Below are 19,437 nucleotides of genomic sequence, written 5' to 3'. Positions count from 1 at the left end.
TTTGTTGATTTTAGACTGAGTGGTGCTTAGATTGGACACGAAGCCTTGGAAGAAAAGACCAGCAACTTTCTCAACTGAACACGTTTATAAACATTTTGGTTATCCAACTATTACATAAGTGTGACCTCATCAAAGTGATGTTGTGCAAAGAAGGCTTCTTAGGAAGATGTTGTTCTCGTTTGCTGTTGGGTAATCTTCTTAAGTAACTGCCAAAGTACAACAATAAAACTCCAAATATAAAAGTAACTCCCAAAACGATATATCCTAAAATAAGAAATCCACCTCATTTCCGTTTCTTCATCTTATTCCACTTCCCAAGACGCAGTTTTCTCTCCCTCAGCGAATGCCACACTGTTACACAAGCCCCTAGAAAGACAAAAGGTTGACTCACAGTTAGCAGGTTTGTTTCTGGGCGGGGCAAGTAGTTGAATATAAAATATTCAGTACAGGAGCTACAGTGCTGTGAAAAATGATTTGCCTCCTTTTTGATTCTCTTATTTTTGTATATTTCTGACACTGAATGTTATCAGATGCGCAGTGCTGGAAAGATTTTTCGCATTGAGAGAGGAACTGTTGTCATTCACAATGGATACAAAATACTTAGTTTACTTTCTGTGTAATGAAAAGAAAATGTGTCTCCTTGCCTATGTAACAGACATTTGTGAAACTGAACGCAAGCATGCAGTTGTAGTCCTCCCGAGTGGCGCAGTGGTCATCGCAGTGCTAGCTGTGCCACTAGAGATCCTGGTTCGAATCCAGGCTCTGTCGTAGCCGGCCGCGACCGGGAGACCCATGGGACGGCGCACAATTGGCCCAGCGTCGTCCAGGGTAGGGGAGGGAATGGCCGGCAGGGATGTAGCTCAGTTGGTAGAGCATGGCATTTGCAACGCCAGGGTTGTGGGTTTGATTCCAGTATAAAAAAATAAAAATGTATGCACTCACTAACTGTAAGCCAGAGCGTCTGCTAAATGACTAAAAATGTAAATGCAGGGGAAATTCAAAAACATTCTACAGATCACCTCCCAACACTTGGAAGTTTCACTGTCATCCTGGCTCAGTTGACATGCCCATAAGTAAAATCGAACAGCTGATCGAGCTGTCATGTGACCGAATGAATTCACAGGTCACTAACGCTTCGGACACACCTACAGTGTTATTACATTTTTGTACACCAGAAGTATATTCATTTCCAATGGAACGCTGTGTTTGCATTTCAGCATTGCGTTGCAGAGGCAGTTGCAGTGCGTTTTGTGAGGTGCATATGTTGGATTTATCGAACGTATGCGTCAAACTGTATGTGTAAACGGGTTGACAGAAATGATAGCAGAAGGTGAATGTTGAACTTTGTTGCACACATATCTAAATGATGCTGAATACTATTTTGCGGAAAGACACAGTCGGTGTGTTAAAAGCGACAGAACGAGTTTTGGTTCCTGACTCAAATGGAATACCATGAGGTCTGCCTCTGAGCATTACATGAAAATTCCACCCAAAACCTATTTTTTGGTATTTGTTTCATTAGTTCATTGTTGACAAAGTCCCAAAATGTTTTGCTTGTCAGCAGTCAAGTTTTCAAGATATGTAACTTTCAAAATACAGAAATCATCACCATTCAAAACAACTGGGAACTTGGAACCCAGAAATCTCTGACTTCCGACTTCAGTGCGTTCAAGACAACTGGGAACTCTAAAAAAAACTAGAGGAAAAAATCATTTTGAACGGTCATCCAACTAGGTAATTCCAACTTGGGAACTCGGGCCTCTTTTTACATCTCAGACTTCCCGACTTGAAGATCACTGACGTCATGATTTGACCTAGTATCCAAGTTGTCTTGAAAGCACCATAAAACTCATGGTACCCTTCCCCAGCTCATATCTGTGTGAAGCTGTATTCAGTGCTCTCATCTGCATTAAAACCAAATAATGATCCAGGTTGGATGTGACAGCAGAGATGAGGTGCGCACTGTCGACCACGCCCCCTGACTTTGAGAAACACGGATGCGACATGCATCAAGTACACCCATCTCATTAGTGGTGGTGAGATAAGATACATTGTCAGACTAATTTGCAATTGACTGGCATAGCCCCACATTAAAAGTATGTGATAGTGAGAAGACAATCAGAAATACTGTTAGAATGTTTTTCAATTGACTGCCATAGCCCCAAATAAAAAAGTAAACATTGGCTGTTAATTACAGATTTTTTTTCACATGGTTGGTGTAATGAGAATTTTCAGATATCAAAATGGGGTCGTAGGCCAAAAAAGTTCAGGAACCCCTGGACTAGGCTATTCCAGAACTTTACATGTGTTGCTTTTGAGCCATTCTGATGTGTGTTTTGGATCATTGTCTTGCTGCATGACCCATCTGCGCTTCAGCTTCAGCTCACAGATGGATGGCCTGACATTCTCCTGTAGAATTCAATGATGGCAAGTCATCCAGGTCCTGAGGCAGCAAAGCATCCCCAAACCATCACACTACCACCACCATGCTTAACCATCGGTATGAGGTTCTTACTGTGGAATGCAGTGTTTTGTTTTCATCAGACATAATGGGACTCATTTAAGAAAGTAATTACAGAAAAATGCCCTTTTTGTAAATGGCTCTTCCAGTTTCATTCAGCCTGTGGCTTTAGGCTGTGCTAAGGAAGCTAAATCAGTTAACTTACCAACAGCCAGTAAAGGTAAGTATGCCTTCAGGAGGATAGGGAAATAAATGTGTGCAGACACAGGCAGGCTGAGCTGGAATGAGTATGTTCCCAGTGACTCAAAGTAAGGCAGTGATTGGTGAACGGTAATGCCTGGAAAAGACCAAAGCAGAAAGATTCTTCACAAACACTCTTCGATACACAAAATAGACAAAGTGGAAGGCAAAATTGCAAAAATGTCTATGGTCTACTGTTGAAACACAGAAGTTGTTTAGGCAAAACTCATGTACTCTGTACTGTCTAAAACACACACGCGCGCCTCTTGAAGTTGGAATGTGGCCTATTTCCTGACTTCGATATCTTGGTCAGCCTGCTGTGCCAACTCACTTCCTGTCTGCTCTAACTCTCGTTTCCTCACTACATGCAATGCCTGACACATCATCACCAACTGTAACAGTATAAAACAAGACACTGAGTGGAGATTAAAACATACCCAGTGAAAGTGAACTATTACATTTATCTATCTTCAATCCCCTCTATTTTTTTTATACTTCATTCTCTTTCAAGGGGAAATCGGCAGTTGCTACATACATTTTTGAAGTTGTAAATTCATTAAATAATACCTATTGATTCTTGAAAAATATAACTTAGAAATGCATCATGAGCTTAGTTCAACTGTCGTACCCCATCAGAACCCAAAATAGAAACTTGTTTTACTCCAATGTCTGTAAACAACAAATGTAAACAAACTCTGTATAGCCTCAAAACATGGTTCAAACGATCATTTTGAGATCATGGATGGTCAGTCCTTTTATCCATAGCTCTGTCTATAAATTTCAGAGTGGTTACATTTCTCCAACTGCATCCCTAATTTCTTTACTAAAACAGTGATGGGGCGTACGCTTTGTTTTTGTTTCAACTGCAGATTGCCGTAAGATGCAATGAGCCCTGAGTCTGTAGATAAAGAGTCAGTAATGAATCTGTCGGTCAGGAACTACATTCTGTGAGAGAAAAATAACATTCCAAGCAACCTATAAAACCACTGTTTAATGTTTACTGTTAAAGTATCGGTGTTACACCCTCAGTGTATAAAAACAGCAGGTTCATTCGGATTTCTTAGACAATTTTTTTTACTAACCATATTCACATCCCTGCAAGGATCTTTTTCAGAAACAAAAGGGGTGTATTTTAATAGTTTAAATAATCACTGAGCTGTGGCAATGAAATCTTACTGAGTGCACCTTATGTAAAATAATAGTAATGTATGAACCTTCTGTGATGACTGAGATGATGTAGATGGGGATGGACAGGGTGTATCGAGCCCACAGCATGCCAAAGGAATCCGTGCCCATCAAACAAAGGAGTACATGGGGGTACCTGCAAACGCCAATCAGAACCAAAAGTCAACCCATTACCACCCCTTAGAGAGGTGCACATTTTTGTTCCATCTTAACACTAGTTTCAAGTTTTAATGTCACGTGCACAAGAACAGTGAAATGCCTTTCTTGCAAGCTCACAACCCAAGAATGCAGTAATCAATATCAATGTAGCACTAAAAATGACATAAGGTAGAACAAAAACACACAAAAAATAAGAAATAAGAGAAAGTGAGAAGTTACAGTGTCTTCCATATTTTGTTGTGTTACAGCCTGAATGTAAAATGTATTAAATGTTTGTGTCACTGGCCTACACACATTACCCCATAATGTGGAAGTGGAATTATATTTTTCAAAATTTTTACAAATGAATTACAAATTAAAAGCTGAAATGTCTTGCATCAATAAATATTCAACCCCTTTGTTATGGCAAGTCTAAATAAGTTCAGGAGTAAAAATTTGCTCAACAAGTCACGAATAGTGTTTAACATGATTTTTGAATGACAACCTCATCTCTGTACCACACACATACAATTATCTGTAAGGTCTCTCAGTTGAGCAGTGAATTTCAAACACAGATTCAACCACAAAGACCAGGGAGGTTTACCAATGCCTTGCAAAGAAGGGCACCTATTGGTAGATGGGTAAAAAAATAAATCAGACATTGAATATCCCTTTGAGCATGGTGATGTTATTAATTACACTTTGAATGGTGTATCAATACACCCAGTCACTAAAAAGATACAGGCGTTCTTCCTAACTCAGTTGCCGGAGAGGAAGGAAACCGCTCAGGGATTTCACCATGAGGCCAATGGTGACTTTAAAACAGTTACAGAGGTTAATGGCTGTGATAGGAGAAAACTGAGGATGGATCAACAACATTGTAGTTACTCCACAATACTAACCTAACTGAAAAGAAGTCAGTAAAGAAGTAAGCCTGTACAAAATAAAAAATATTCCAAAACTGCACCTCAGCACCCCCTCCAGATCCTGGTTGACTCTCTTCGTCTGCCCGTTCGACTGGGGATGGAAGCTGGAAGACAAGCTGATGGCGGCGCCGAGCCAGGTGGTGAACGCCTTCCAGAACCTGAATCCGACACCACATCTTGGGGAAGGCCGTGGACCTGGAAAACGTGCTGCACCACCAACTTAGCCGTCTCCCGGGCCGACGGGAGTTTGAGAAGGGGAATGAAGTGGGCAGCCGAAAACCGGTCCACAACGACCAGGATGACTGTGTATCCATCAGAGGAGGGTAGGGCGGAAATCCAGCGAGATGTGGGACCAGGGGTGCTTGGGGATAGGCAGGGGTCGGAGCAGCCCTGCCGCGGGCTGACGTGAGCTCTTTGTGTGTGCGCACACCGGGCAAGCAGCCACGAAGGCGCACGTATCCCCCTCAGCTGATGGCCACCAGAACCTTGTACATAAGAACTCCAACGTCCTGGCGCCCCCCGGATGTCTGGTGAGGTCGGACGCGTGCGCCCACTGAAGCAGTCGTGAGCGCGCTCTGACCAGCCTATCGATTCCCCACGAAACTGGGGCAGCAATCAGGGCGTTGGGACAATGGGGTCGTCCCTCTCCACCAGGTCCACTTTGTCGAACTGCCGGGAGAGCGCGTCAGGCTTAGTGTTCTTCGACCCCGGACGGTATGAGATTGTGTACCGGAACCTGGTGAAGAACAACGCCCACCTGGCCTGGCACGTTTTGAGCCTCTTTTCCCCCTGTATGTAGGCTAAGTTCTTATGGTCAGTCCATACGATGAATGGATGGGCAGCCCCCTCTAGCCAATCAAATCAAAAAAAAAAAAATTGGCCACATGCGCCAAATACAACAGGTGCAGACATTACAGTGAAATGCTTACTTACAGCCCTTAACCAACAGTGCATTTATTTGTAATAAAAAAGTAAAATAAAACAACAACAAAAAAGTGTTGAGAAAAAAAGAGCAGAAGTAAAATAAAATAACAGTAGGGAGGCTATATATACAGGGGGGTACCAGTGCAGAGTCAATGTGCGGGGGCACCGGCTAGATGAGGTAGTTGAAGTAATATGTACATGTTGGTAGAGTTAAGGTGACTATGCATAAATAATTAACAGTGTAGCAGCAGCCTAAAAAGATGGGGTGGAGGTGGGGGGTGCAAATAGTCCGGTTAGCCATGATTAGCTGTTCAGGAGTCTTATGGCTTGGGGGTAGAAGCTGTTGAGAAGTCTTTTGGACCTAGACTTGGCACTCCGATACCGCTTGCCGTGCGGTAGCAGAGAGAACAGTCTATGACTAGGGTGGCTGGAGTCTTTGACAATTTTGAGGGCCTTCCTCTGACACCGCCTGGTATAGAGGTCCTGGATGGCAGGAAGCTTGGCCCCAGTGATGTACTGGGCCGTACGCACTACCCTCTGTAGTGCCTTGCGGTCGGAGGCCAAGCAGTTGCCATACCAGGCGGTGATGCAACCAATCAGGATGCTCTTGATGGTGCAGCTGTATAATTTTTTGAGGATCTGAGGACCCATGCCAAATCTTTTCAGTCTCCTGAAATAGGCTTTGTCGTGCCCTCTTCACGACTGTCTTGATGTGTTTGGACCATGATAGTTTGTTGGTGATGTGGACACCAAGGAACTTGAAGCTCTCAACCTGTTCCACTACAGCCCTGTCGATGAGAATGCCTCCACTCCCCCAGGGCGAGCTTGACCACTAGCAGCTCACGTATCCCCACGTCGTAATTCCACTTCGCCGGTGACAGCCGACAGGAAAAAAGTGTGCAGGGGTGAGTCTTACCGTCCGTGAGGAACCACTGGGACAGGATTGCTCCCACTGCAATGTCTGAAGCATCCACCTCCACAATGAACAGCAGGGACAGATCAGGATGACCTAGGACTGGGGCCAATGTAAAGCGCCGCTTAAGCGCATCAAATGTGTTCCCCACTTCCGGGGTCCAGGCGAAGGAACGCACGCTCGTCTGGGTGAGGGCTGTCAGGGGAGCAGCTAGGGAGCTGAAATTGCGAATAAATCTGCTATAAAAATTAGCAAATCTTAAAAACGTTGTAGTTGCTTGAGGGCTGGGGCCAATCCAGTATCGCGCTGACCTTGGCTGGGTCCATCAGTAGGTCCCCCTGGGTGACGATGAACCCTGTCTCCGTGTGGAACACGCAATTCTCCGCCTTGACGTAGAGCTGGGGACGGAGAAGGCGTTGGAGGACCTGCTAAACGTGCTGCTGGTGTTCACTCATGTCCTTTGAAAATATTAGGATGTCATCCAAATACACGAAGACGCTGTAGTCAAGGAGGTCCCGGAGCACGTCATTGACCAACACCTGGAACACCGCAGGAGCGTTGGATAGACTGAACGGCATGACTTGGTACTCGTAATGCCCACTGGGTGTGTTAAAAGCCGTCTTCCACTCATCCCCCTCCTGAATCCTCACCAGGTTGTAGGCATTTTGTAAGTCCAGCTTGGTGAAGACCCGGGCTCCCTGCAACGACTCGAATGCTGTCCTCATCAGGGGGAGTGGGTGGCGGTTCTTAACCGTGATGTCGTTGAGCGCCCGGTAATAAATGCACGGCCGCTGCCAACCGTCCTATTTCCCTACGAATAAGAAACCTGTGCCCACGGGATAGGTAGAGGGACGGATGTGACCCTCGACGAGTGCCTCGTTGATATATTCCCTCATGGCCAGCGTCTCCGGCCGGGACAAGGAAAACAATCGCCCTTGTGTGGGCATGGTGCCCGGCAGGAGATCGATAGCGCAGTCGTATGGCCTGTGAGGAGGTAGGCCCTTGGCACGCCTCTTACTAAACACCTCCCCAAGATCCCAATACTCCCGGGGAACGCCTGCCAGGTTTGGGCCGGTGACGGAGTCTGTAGCCGCCGTCCTCCCCGTGGCAACTGCCGCTAGGGCGGTAGGCGGTTCGGAGTGCGGGACCTGGGGGGGTCTGGTGGTAGGTGGTCTGGGATGGTGGTTTGGGCTGATGAGTGGTTGGTGGAGACCGGAACAGGACGGAGGCGGAGCCTCCCTCCAGGATGAGCCGCCCCGTAGACCAGTCTATTCGAGATTTGTGGGCAACCAGCCAGTGGTGCCCGAGGACGAGGGGACACACCGGAGTCCACAATGAAAAACGGGATATCCTCCCATAGCCCCCCTGCCACCCGGACATGCACAGGGACAGTGCGCTGGCTGATGAAGCCCGACCCCAACGGCCAGCCGTCCAGGTGGGGTTCCCGCGATGTCGCAGGTGAGACTGGAGACACCGCTACCGCGGCTTCTGCTTCGCCGGCTGGTTGGGTGTCCACCCGGCTCTGCATGGCAATAGGCAGCTGGCGGAGATTCTCTGTGATCTGCTGCAGGCTGCGGTCGTGCTGGGTCAGCATAGCTCCCTGCGTTGCCAATGCGCTGCAATACTGTGCTGCCTCCGCTGGGTCCATATTGGCTCTGTTTTCTGTAAGTGTTGGTGTGAGGTGTGACCCAGGTGCGGTGCAGGATAGACAGTAGGCAGTAGGCAGAGATGGTGAAACAAGGATCTTTACTGGTGGTCCCAAAACCAGGATACAAAATAACGGACTTGTCACAAAAAAATTAAGGAGGAGCAAATTGTTCTCCAAAAACAGGCTGACAGCAAACATACGAAATACTAACTATGACTGAAAACATCAATGAAACAGGGAGAACACTTCTCAAGTACCTGTACATACGTCTCGCGATCAGACACTGATTAGTACTGTTTGGTATCGCGAACTAGCAGAGAAAACAGAGCAAGGGAACATTGGGAAGTGAGGGCATAAATTACACAGGTGAACAGGTAGACACAGGTGACACCAATAAGATAATGATTAGTCAAGACTGTTAATGAGGAGGTGCCTAAGGAAGTCGGAGGATGACACCTAGTGGGTCGCTCCAGAACTACGACCCCCTCCTGTAACACAAAACATCTTGTTGCAAAAAGGCACTAAAGTAATACTGTAAAAAAATTGGCAAAGCAATTAACATTTTTTCCTGAAAACAAAGTGTTATGTTTGGCGCAAATCCAATCCAACACATTACTGAGTACCTCTCTCCATATTTTCAAGTATAGGTGTGGCTGCATCATGTTATGTTATGGGTATGCTTGCACCGGTACCCCCCTGTATATATAGCCTCCCTACTGTTATTTTATTTTACTTCTGCTCTATTTTTCTCAACACTTTTTTGTTGTTTTATTCTACTTTTATATTAAAAATAAATGCACTGTTGGTTAAGGGCTGTAAGTAAGCATTTCACTGTAATGTCTGCACCTGTTGTATTCGGCGCATGTGGCCAATACAATTTGATTTGATTTGATTTGCTTGTAATCGTTAAGGACTAGGGAACTTTTCAGGATAAAAAAGAAACAGAATGGAGCTAAGCAGAGGCAAAACCTGGTTCAGTCTGCATTCCACCAGACACTGGGAGATTAATTCACCTTTCAGCAGGACAATAACCTAAAACACAAGGCAAAATCTACACTGGAGTTGCTTACCAAGAAGACAGTGAATGTTCCTGAGTGGCCGAGTTACAGTTTCGACATAAATCTGCTCGAAAATCTATTTCAAGACCTTAAAATGGTCGTCCAGCAATGATCAATAACCAATTTGACAGAGCTTGAAGGATTTTGAAAAGAATAATGGGCAAATGTTGCACAATCCAGGTGTGAAAAGCTCTTAGAGACTTACCCAGAAAGACTCACAGCTGTAATCGCTGCCAAAGATGCTTCTACAAAGTATAGACTCAGTGGTGTGAATATTTATGTAAATGAGATATTTATGTATTTAATTTGCAAACATTTCTAAAAACATATTTTCACTTTGTCATTATGGGGTATTATATGTAGATGGGTGAGAAAAATAAATATTTAATCCATTTAGAATTTAGGCTTTAACACAACAAAATGTGGAATAAGTCAAGGGGTATGAATACTTTTTGAAGGGACTGTATGTATTCTGAACAAAAATATACATGCAACATGCACCAATTTCAAATATTTTACTGAGTTACAGTTCATATAAGGAAATCAATCAATTGAAATCAATTCATTAGGCCCTAATCTACGGATATCAAGACTGGGAATGCAGATATGCATCTGTTGGTCACAGACACCTTTAAAAAAAGTAGGGGTGTAGATCAGAAAACCAGTCAGTATCTGGTGTAACCACCATTTGTCTCATGCAGCGCGACACATCTCCTTCACATAGAGTTTATCAGGCAGTTGATTGTGGCCTGTGGAATGTTGTCCCACTTGATATTGGCGGGAACTGGAATATGCTGTCGTAAACGTCTATCCAGAGCATCCCAAACATGCTCAATGGGTGACATACAGTGGGGGAAAAAAGTATTTAGTCAGCCAACAATTGTGCAAGTTCTCCCACTTAAAAAGATGAGAGAGGCCTGTAATTTTCATCATAGGTACACATCAACTATGACAGACAAATTGAGGGAAAAAAATCCAGAAAATCACATTGTAGGATTTTTAATGAATTTTTTTGCAAATTATGGTGGAAAATAAGTATTTGGTCACCTACAAACAAGCAAGATTTCTGGCTCTCACAGACCTGTAACTTCTTCTTTAAGAGGCTCCTCTGTCCTCCACTCGTTACCTGTATTAATGGCACCTGTTTGAACTTGTTATCAGTATAAAAGACACCTGTCCACAACCTCAAACAGTCACACTCCAAACTCCACTATGGCCAAGACCAAAGAGTTGTCAAAGGACAACAGAAACAAAATTGTAGACCTGCACCAGGCTGGGAAGACTGAATCTGCAATAGGTAAGCAGCTTGGTTTGAAGAAATCAACTGTGGGAGCAATTATTAGGAAATGGAAGACATACAAGACCACTGATAATCTCCCTCGATCTGGGGCTCCACGGGGTGATCACAAGAACGGTGAGCAAAAATCCCAGAACCACACGGGGGGACCTAGTGAATGACCTGCAGAGAGCTGGGACCAAAGTAACAAAGCCTTCCATCAGTAACACACTACGCCGCCAGGGACTCAAATCCTGCAGTGGAAGACGTGTCCCCCTGCTTAAGCCAGTACATGTCCAGGCCCGTCTGAAGTTTGCTAGAGTGCATTTGGATGATCCAGAAGAGGATTGGGAGAATGTCATATGGTCAGATGAAACCAAAATATAACTTTTTGGTAAAAACTCAACTCGTCGTGTTTGGAGGACAAAGAATGCTGAGTTGCATCCAAAGAACACCATACCTACTGTGAAGCATGGGGGTGGAAACATCATGCTTTGGGGCTGTTTTTCTGCAAAGGGACCAGGACGGCTGATCCGTGTAAAGGAAAGAATGAATGGGGCCATGTATCGAGAGATTTTGAGTGAAAACCTCCTTCCATCAGCAAGGGCATTGAAGATGAAACATGGCTGGGTCTTTCAGCATGACAATGATCCCAAACACACCGCCCGGGCAACGAAGGAGTGGCTTCGTAAGAAGAATTTCAAGGTCCTGGAGTGGCCTAGCCAGTCTCCAAATCTCAACCCCATAGAAAATCTTTGGAGGGAGTTGAAAGTCCGTGTTGCCCAGCGACAGCCCCAAAACATCACTGCTCTAGAGGAGATCTGCATGGAGGAATGGGCCAAAATACCAGCAACAGTGTGTGAAAACCTTGTGAAGACTTACAGAAAACGTTTGACCTGTGTCATTGCCAACAAAGGGTATATAACAAAGTATTGAGAAACTTTTGTTATTGACCAAATACTTATTTTCCACCATAATTTGCAAATAAATTCATTAAAAATCCTACAATATGATTTTCTGGATTTTTTTCCCTCATTTTGTCTGTCATAGTTGACGTGTACCTATGATGAAAATTACAGGCCTCTCTCATATTTTTAAGTGGGAGAACTTGCACAATTGGTGGCTGACTAAATACTTTTTTCCCCACTGTATCTGGTGAGTATGCAGGCCATGGAAGAACAGGGACATTTTCAGCTCCCAGGAATTGTGTACAGATCCTTGCGACATGGGGACGTGCATTATCATGCTGAAACATGAGGTGATAGCGTCGGATGAATGGCACGACAATGGGCCTCAGGATCTTGTCACGGTATCTCTGTTGAATACTTATCTAATCAAGATATTACATTTTACATTTTACATTTTAGTCATTTAGCAGACGCTCTTATCCAGAGCGACTTACAGTTAGTGAATACATATTTTTTTTATACTGGCCCCCCGTGGGAATCGAACCCACAACCCTGGCGTTGCAAACGCCATGCTCTATCAACTGAGCTACATCCCTGCCGGCCATTCCCTCCCCTACCCTGGACGACGCTGGGCCAATTGTGCGCCGCCCGGTCGCGGCCGGCGGCGACAGAGCCTGGATTCGAACCAGGATCTCTAGTGGCACAGTTAGCACTGCGATGCAGTGCCTTAGACCACTGCGCCACTCAGGAGTACTAAGATATATTAGTGTTTTATTTTTCATAAATGTTTTACAAATGTTAGAAGTTTTCTTCCAGTTTGACATTACAGAGTATTTTGTGTAGATCGTTGACAAAAAAAATACAATTAAATCAATTTTAATCCCACTTTGTCACACAACAAAATGTGGAAAAAGTCAAGGGTTGTGAATTCAAGGTCAACTCAGACAGTCCGTGTAGGCATTCTGTTAGCTATTTAAAAGTCTTATGGCTTGGGGATAGAAGCTGTTCAGGAGCCTGTTGGTGTCAGACTTGATGCACCGGTACCACTTGCTGTGCGGAAGCAGAGAGAACAGTCTATGGCTTAGGTGGCTGGAGTCTTTAACGATTTTCCGGGCCTTCCTTTTACAGCGCCTCATATAGTGGGCTGCCCGCACCACCCTCTGTAGCGCCTTCTTCACAACTGTGCCTGTAGTCCACGATCATCTCCTTGGTTTTACTGAGGTTGAGGGAAAAGGTTGTTGTCCTGGCACCATACTGCCAGGTCAACACACCTGTTCCAGCCTAACTAATCGAGGGCTTGGTGAATAGTTGAATCAGATGTTAGTGATGGGTTAGGACAAAAATGTGCAACCAAAACCCTTTTTTTGTTTTAGTTCCAATGAAACATACATACCTTAACAGATCTAGAATATTCCACAGGTAAAACTGTGCACACACAACTGGTTTACTCTGGACCTCCTCTTGACTGATTATCACCATAAACAGTAGGAAGTTTTTCGTCATAACCTGGACAGGGAAATGTTGGCATTAGACTACTTTTGAGGTCTTTGATATTGGCGTTAACTACTACCACAGGAGTCGTTGGGGACATACTGTGCTTTCCAAAATGACATAGCGCATCACTTACAGTGGGGAAAAAAAGTATTTAGTCAGCCACCAATTGTGCAAGTTCTCCCACTTAAAAAGATGAGAGAGGCCTGTAATTTTCATCATAGGTACACGTCAACTATGACAGACAAATTGAGAAAGAAAATTCCAGAAAATCACATTGTAGGATTTTTAATGAATTTATTTGCAAATTATGGTGGAAAATAAGTATTTGGTCACCTACAAACAAGCAAGATTTCTGGCTCTCACAGACCTGTAACTTCTTCTTTAAGAGGCTCCTCTGTCCTTCACCCGTTACCTGTATTAATGGCACATGTTTGAACTTGTTATCAGTATAAAAGACACCTGTCCACAACCTCAAAACAGTCACACTCCAAACTCCACTATGGCCAAGACCAAAGAGCTGTCAAAGAACACCAGAAACAAAATTGTAGACCTGCACCAGGCTGGGAAGACTGAATCTGCAATAGGTAAGCAGCTTGGTTTGAAGAAATCAACTGTGGGAGCAATTATTAGGAAATGGAAGACATACAAGACCACTGATAATCTACCTCGATCTGGGGCTTCGCGCAAGATCTCATCCCGTGGGGTAAAAATGATCACAAGAACGGTGAGCAAAAATCCCAGAACCACACGGGGGGACCTAGTGAATGACCTGCAGAGAGCTGGGACCAAAGTAACAAAGCCTACCATCAGTAACACACTACGCCGCCAGGGACTCAAATCCTGCAGTGCAAGATGTGTCCCCCTGCTTAAGCCAGTACATGTCCAGGCCCGTCTGAAGTTTGCTAGAGTGCATTTGGATGATCCAGAAGAGGATTGGGAGAATGTCATATGGTCAGATGAAACCAAAATAGAACTTTTTGGTAAAAACTCAACTCGTTGTGTTTAGAGGACAAAGAATGCTGAGTTGCATCCAAAGAACACCATACCTACTGTGAAGCATGGGGGTGGAAACATCATGCTTTGAGGCTGTTTTTCTGCAAAGGGACCAGGACGAGTGATCCGTGTAAAGGAAAGAATGAATGGGGCCATGTATCGTGAGATTTTGAGTGAAAACCTCCTTCCATCAGCAAGGGCATTGAAGATGAAACGTGGCTGGGTCTTTCAGCATGACAATGATCCCAAACACACCGCCCGGGCAACGAAGGAGTGGCTTCGTAAGAAGCATTTCAAGGTCCTGGAGTGGCCTAGCCAGTCTCCAGATCTCAACCCCATAGAAAATCTTTGGAGGGAGTTGAAAGTCCGTGTTGCCCAGCGACAGCCCCAAAACATCACTGCTCTAGAGGAGATCTGCATGGAGGAATGGGCCAAAATACCAGCAACAGTGTGTGAAAACCTTGTGAACACTTACAGAAAACGTTTGACCTGTGTCATTGCCAACAAAGGGTATATAACAAAGTATTGAGAAACTTTTGTTATTGACCAAATACTTATTTTCCACCATAATTTGCAAATAAATTCATTAAAAATCCTACAATGTGATTTTCTGGATTTCTTTTTCTCATTTTGTCTGTCATAGTTGACGTGTACCTATGATGAAAATTACAGGCCTCTCATCTTTTTAAGTGGGAGAACTTGCACAATTGGTGGCTGACTAAATACTTTTTTCCCCCACTGTATCTCCATTTGTTGCTTGCACAGTCACGTACAGTCATGTACACACCAAACAGGACCACTAATCAGAGATGAATTGCTCTAACTGGTCCTATTTTGTCAGTGAAAATCCTCAATTAATGGAAGAAGTGTACACTTTGTATTATTTGAACAGGGCCCAAACTCCAAAGAGTCAGAACACAGTGTTAGGCTTGGCAGTGGCACATACTTGAACAAACCGTGGAAGAAGGCATCCCTTCTCGATCCCATCAGCGATGTGGAAAAGCTCCAGCATGGACAACAGCTGGCATAGACTCATCACAACCCCCACAGCATAGAAGGTGTCAGCTAGCGCGTCTGGAAAACAACAACATTCAGTTAGTGTTCGTGCTTTACCTGTCATACTGCATTATACAGTCTTGTAAAGCATTTATGAATAGGCTCTTGAGTCTAGACCAGGGATGGGCAACTACAGGTAGCCCGCAGCAGTTTTTCTCTTGTTATGTCAGTCACTGACAGCCACTCAATTAGCCCATGTCAGCTAATAATTTTTAGATTGGTAAGTTAGTCTACACTCTTAGGAAAAAAGGTGCTAAGTAGGGTTCTTCGGTTTGTCCCCATAGTGGAACCATTTTTGGTGCTAGGTAGAACCCTTTGGCAAAATTTGTAGAATTGCATGAAATTTGTTATAAAATTGAAAAATCTTCTCTCCGCTCCATGACAAAATGTGTAGAATTGCAGCAAACTTGCTTTAAAATAGCAAAATTCAAAAACCGAAAACCATTTCTCTCTGCTGTCAAGAGGGGGGCTGCTAAAATGTTTTGCTCTCAAGGTGGGGGGAAGGGCCCACCAACAATATTTAGCCAAAAGGCTAAGGCCGGCTCTGACTGCATGTGTGTGAATGAATGAAGGAACATAAAGATGTGCTCTGAGTAATAGTGCAGTAATGTGTACTTGAAGTACAGGCTTTACCGGCATTTAAAGCGCACTTCCGGGTTTTCCGATCACAAGTATCAAGTGTGAGTGGTCTAAGGCACTGCATCGCAGTGCTAACTGTGCCACTAGAGATCCTGGTTCGAATCCAGGCTCTGTCGCAGCCGGCCGCGACCGGGAGACTCATGGGCGACGCACAATTGGCCCAGCGTTGTCCAGGGTAGGGGAGGGAATGGCCGGCAGGGATGTAGCTCAGTTGATAGAGCATGGCGTTTGCAACGCCAGGGTTGTGGGTTCGATTCCCACGGGGGGCCAGTATAAAAAAAATATGTATTCACTAACTGTAAGTCGCTCTGGATAAGAGCGTCTGCTAAATGACAAAAAAAAAAAAAGATAAAACATACGAATACGAGTATCATGAGATCGGCACACCCCTAGCAGACCCCTGCCTCCACCCCCATCAAAGTTGCCCATCCCTGGTCTAGACTATCCAGGTTTGCTGTTTTGACTATGATCTTGACAATTTACCTCCACCAAATGTGAGAAACCTGGCTGTCATGTTTGCAAATATCCATGTGTGCCCACAGAACTGAAGCAGGTTATACAGGAAAAGGTAAGCAAGTCTCATGCTGAGCCTAGAAAAGAAAATAATACACACTAATACCAGAAAAAAATAATGATATGCATACCTTCCACAATAATGTATCTTTTACAGTATTTAACATAATAATAGCTCATAACAATACAACATAACATTAATTATTAAAATTAATAATAATAATGAATTATCTTTATTTTATTACAATAATTATAAGAATCATATTTTCCTTCTTTTGCAATAAAACAAATCATTATACAGTCTACTACACGACTCAATTCTTAACTTTGTCTTATGCTTTCCTAAAACTCCTCAACAAGTCTTGACAAATCCTGTTGTGGTTAATCCCTTAAATTTAGGCTACTGAAAAGAATGTTCACAGTCACATAAAGCCCATCGACTAGTGTTTTTAACCATTAGGTGATTTTCTATGCAGTTTTGTGAAAAGGGGAAGTCCCCTACATAAACATAACCTAAAGTTTCTCCAAGTAGACGTCTCTGCGGCCAATGCACACACTGCAAATTCTTATTTCAATCCGAGGTGGGGTAAAACAAAGCTTTGTGTCCTTACCTCATTTCACCTGGAAACGAAGGACGAAAAATAAAATGATGTAGTAAAGTTGTTTCCTGTCCTTTTGGAAATCCCAAATTCGAGGAAGTCGACATCTCTTTCATGCAAGTGCAACTATCTGACGTCAAGGAGGTTGGTCGGATATTCAGTAATGTTTGGTGATTTTTCCTCCTTAAAAAGTTCTGATGATGCCGATTCTGTACGCGAACTATGGCGCTTGTGTGACGTTATCTATTCCTCTACCTAAAATATGATATAAATCAATGGTCCATAAATATGATAAATAAAACAAACAGTAAATCACATTTTGGATGAAAATGAATTAAACTAGAATTCAATCATACCTGCGGATCAGAAGTCTGCTTTGTTACAATGCTGCATGGATAAACATAAATCCGTGTGTTCAGAGTCAGACAGTGGTGTTATTGTATGCGGAGTCAGACCACCGCCCAGTTCACTACATTGATGTCAGAAGTGGGAAGACACGGCACGGCCAAAGAGTGAGCAGACCCATTAAGGCAGGGTTCTTCAATTCCGGTCCTGGAGGGCCGAAACACTTCTGTTTTTTATTTCTACCTGGTAGTTAATTGCACTCACCTGGTGTCCCAGGTCTGAATTAGCCCCTGATTAGAAGGAGAGGATGAAAAACAGAGGTGTTTCGGCCCTCCAGGACCGGAATTGAAGAACCCTGCATTAAGGGGTTTGAGAGAATGTTGAGGTGTGGGAATGCACTAGCCTACCTAAGGGAACCTGGCACACCTGTTATGCATCTTTCCCAGTGGTTTCAGTTGCTGATTTCTGACAATCTGTCAGATATGGGGAATAATGCCCTCTAGTGGTTCATTTTGTACAAGGGTATTCAAATTCAGGCCTTGAGGTCTTCACATCACTGGTTTTCAACCTTACTCCATAATCTGGTTTTAAACCATACCCTGTAAACCAACCCCATCTAACTTGATTTAAAGTACTTGAAGTAAAACGTTAAACAACTTTGGTCATTTGTTTGATATTACAGGACTAGGTAATCCAGACATCTCCACAAAGTCAACTTTCGGCTCATATAGTGTATGGAATGAATCCATGTGACCAACATGTTGTGCCTCCCCCACCGTGGGTGTAACAGAAGCCATGCAGTGTGACATGCCAAGGGGTCTGGCTTATAGCTGCAGCCTGCCACTCTGACACCTCAGGATCCGGGTGCGAACAGCACCCACAGGGTCCAACCAAATCAAATCAAATGTTATTTGTCACATGCTTCGTAAACCACAGTTGTAGTCTAACAGTAAAATGCTTACTTACGGGCCCTTCTCAACAATGAAGAGAGAAAGAAAATAGAGAATTAATAGAAAAGTAATAACACGTAATAATAAACGTAATAATAAATACACAATGAGTAACCATAACTTGGCTATATACACAGGGTACCATTACCGAGGCGATGTGCTGGGGTACGAGGTAATTGAGGTAGATATGTACATATAACTAGGAATAAAGTGACTAGGCAACAGGATAGATAATTAACAGTAGCAGCAGCGTATGTGATGAGTCAAAAAAGGTAGTGCAAAAAGGGTCAATGCAGATAGTCCGGGTAGCTATTTGGTTAACTATTTAACTAACTCTTTAACAGTCCTATGGCTTGGGGGTAGAAGCTGTTCAGGGTCCTGTTGGTTCCAGACTTGGTGCATCGGTACCGCTTGCCATGCGGTAGCAGAGAGAACAGTCTATGACTTGTGTGGCTGCAGTCTTTGACAATTGTTTGGGCCTTCCTCTGACACCACCTGGTATAGAGGTCCTGGATGGCAGGAAGCTTGGCCTCAGTGATGTACCGGGCCGTATGCACTACCCTCTGTAAAGCCTTGCGGTCTCTGACCTCCTCCTTATAGGCTGTCTCATTGTCGTTAGTGATCAGGCCTACCACCGTCATGTCATCTGCAAACTTAATGATGGTGTTGGAGTCGTGCGCGGCCACGCAGTTGTGGGTGAACAGAGAGTACAGGAGGAGACTAAGCACGCACCCCTGAGGGCCCCATATGTTAAGGGTCAGCGTGGTGGATTTGTTGTTGCCTACCCTCACCACCTGGGGGCGGCCCGTCAGGAAGTCCAGGATCCAGTTGCAGAGCGGGTGTTCAGTCCCAGAGTCCTTAGCTTAGTGATGAGCTTGGAGGACACTATGATGTTGAATGCTGAGCTGTAGTCAATGAACAGCATTCTCACATAGGTGTTCCTCTTGTTCAGGTGCGAGAGGGCAGTGTGGAGATTGTGTCAACTGTGGATCTGTTGGGGCGGTATGCAAATTAAGGTGGGTCTAGGGTGTCTGGGATAATGGTGTTGATGTGAGCCATGACCAGCCTTTCAAAGCATTTCATGGCTACGGGGTGAGTGCTACGGGGTGATAGTCATTTAGACAGGTACTTTGCCGTTCTTGGGCACAGGGACTATGGTGGTCAGTATTAC

At 44.3% G+C, this 19,437-nt stretch overlaps 1 protein-coding gene across 1 annotated transcript; it reads right to left on the bottom strand.

Moving 5' to 3' along the window:
- Window positions 1-69: 69 nt before the first annotated feature.
- Window positions 70-17,414, bottom strand: hacd4 (3-hydroxyacyl-CoA dehydratase 4). The gene is made up of 8 exons (XM_084156044.1): window positions 17,328-17,414; window positions 16,984-17,226; window positions 16,343-16,449; window positions 15,111-15,238; window positions 13,071-13,183; window positions 3,916-4,022; window positions 2,667-2,798; window positions 70-366 (listed from the first exon to the last, which is right to left on the bottom strand). Exons 2-8 carry the CDS (start codon window positions 17,085-17,087, stop codon window positions 284-286), a joined length of 774 nt encoding a protein of 257 aa, XP_084012170.1. The 5' UTR covers window positions 17,088-17,226; window positions 17,328-17,414; the 3' UTR covers window positions 70-283.
- Window positions 17,415-19,437: the final 2,023 nt, after the last annotated feature.

Source organism: Coregonus lavaretus, assembly GCF_964263955.1.
Source record: "Coregonus lavaretus genome assembly, chromosome: 39".
NCBI classification, from domain to species: domain Eukaryota; kingdom Metazoa; phylum Chordata; class Actinopteri; order Salmoniformes; family Salmonidae; genus Coregonus; species Coregonus lavaretus.
This window is presented reverse-complemented; position numbering and strand designations above follow the sequence as displayed.

Excerpts from the sequence above, each read along its gene's own strand:
- hacd4 (XM_084156044.1), bottom strand. The coding sequence starts at position 17,087 with ATGAAAGAGATGTCGACTTCCTCGAATTTGGGATTTCCAAAAGGACAG. Across the intron at positions 15,239-16,342 it reads GTTTCTCACATTTGGTGGAG|ACGCGCTAGCTGACACCTTC; the intron begins GTAAATTGTCAA and ends GTTGTTTTCCAG. Across the intron at positions 4,023-13,070 it reads AATATTCTAGATCTGTTAAG|GTACCCCCATGTACTCCTTT; the intron begins GTATGTATGTTT and ends TGGCGTTTGCAG.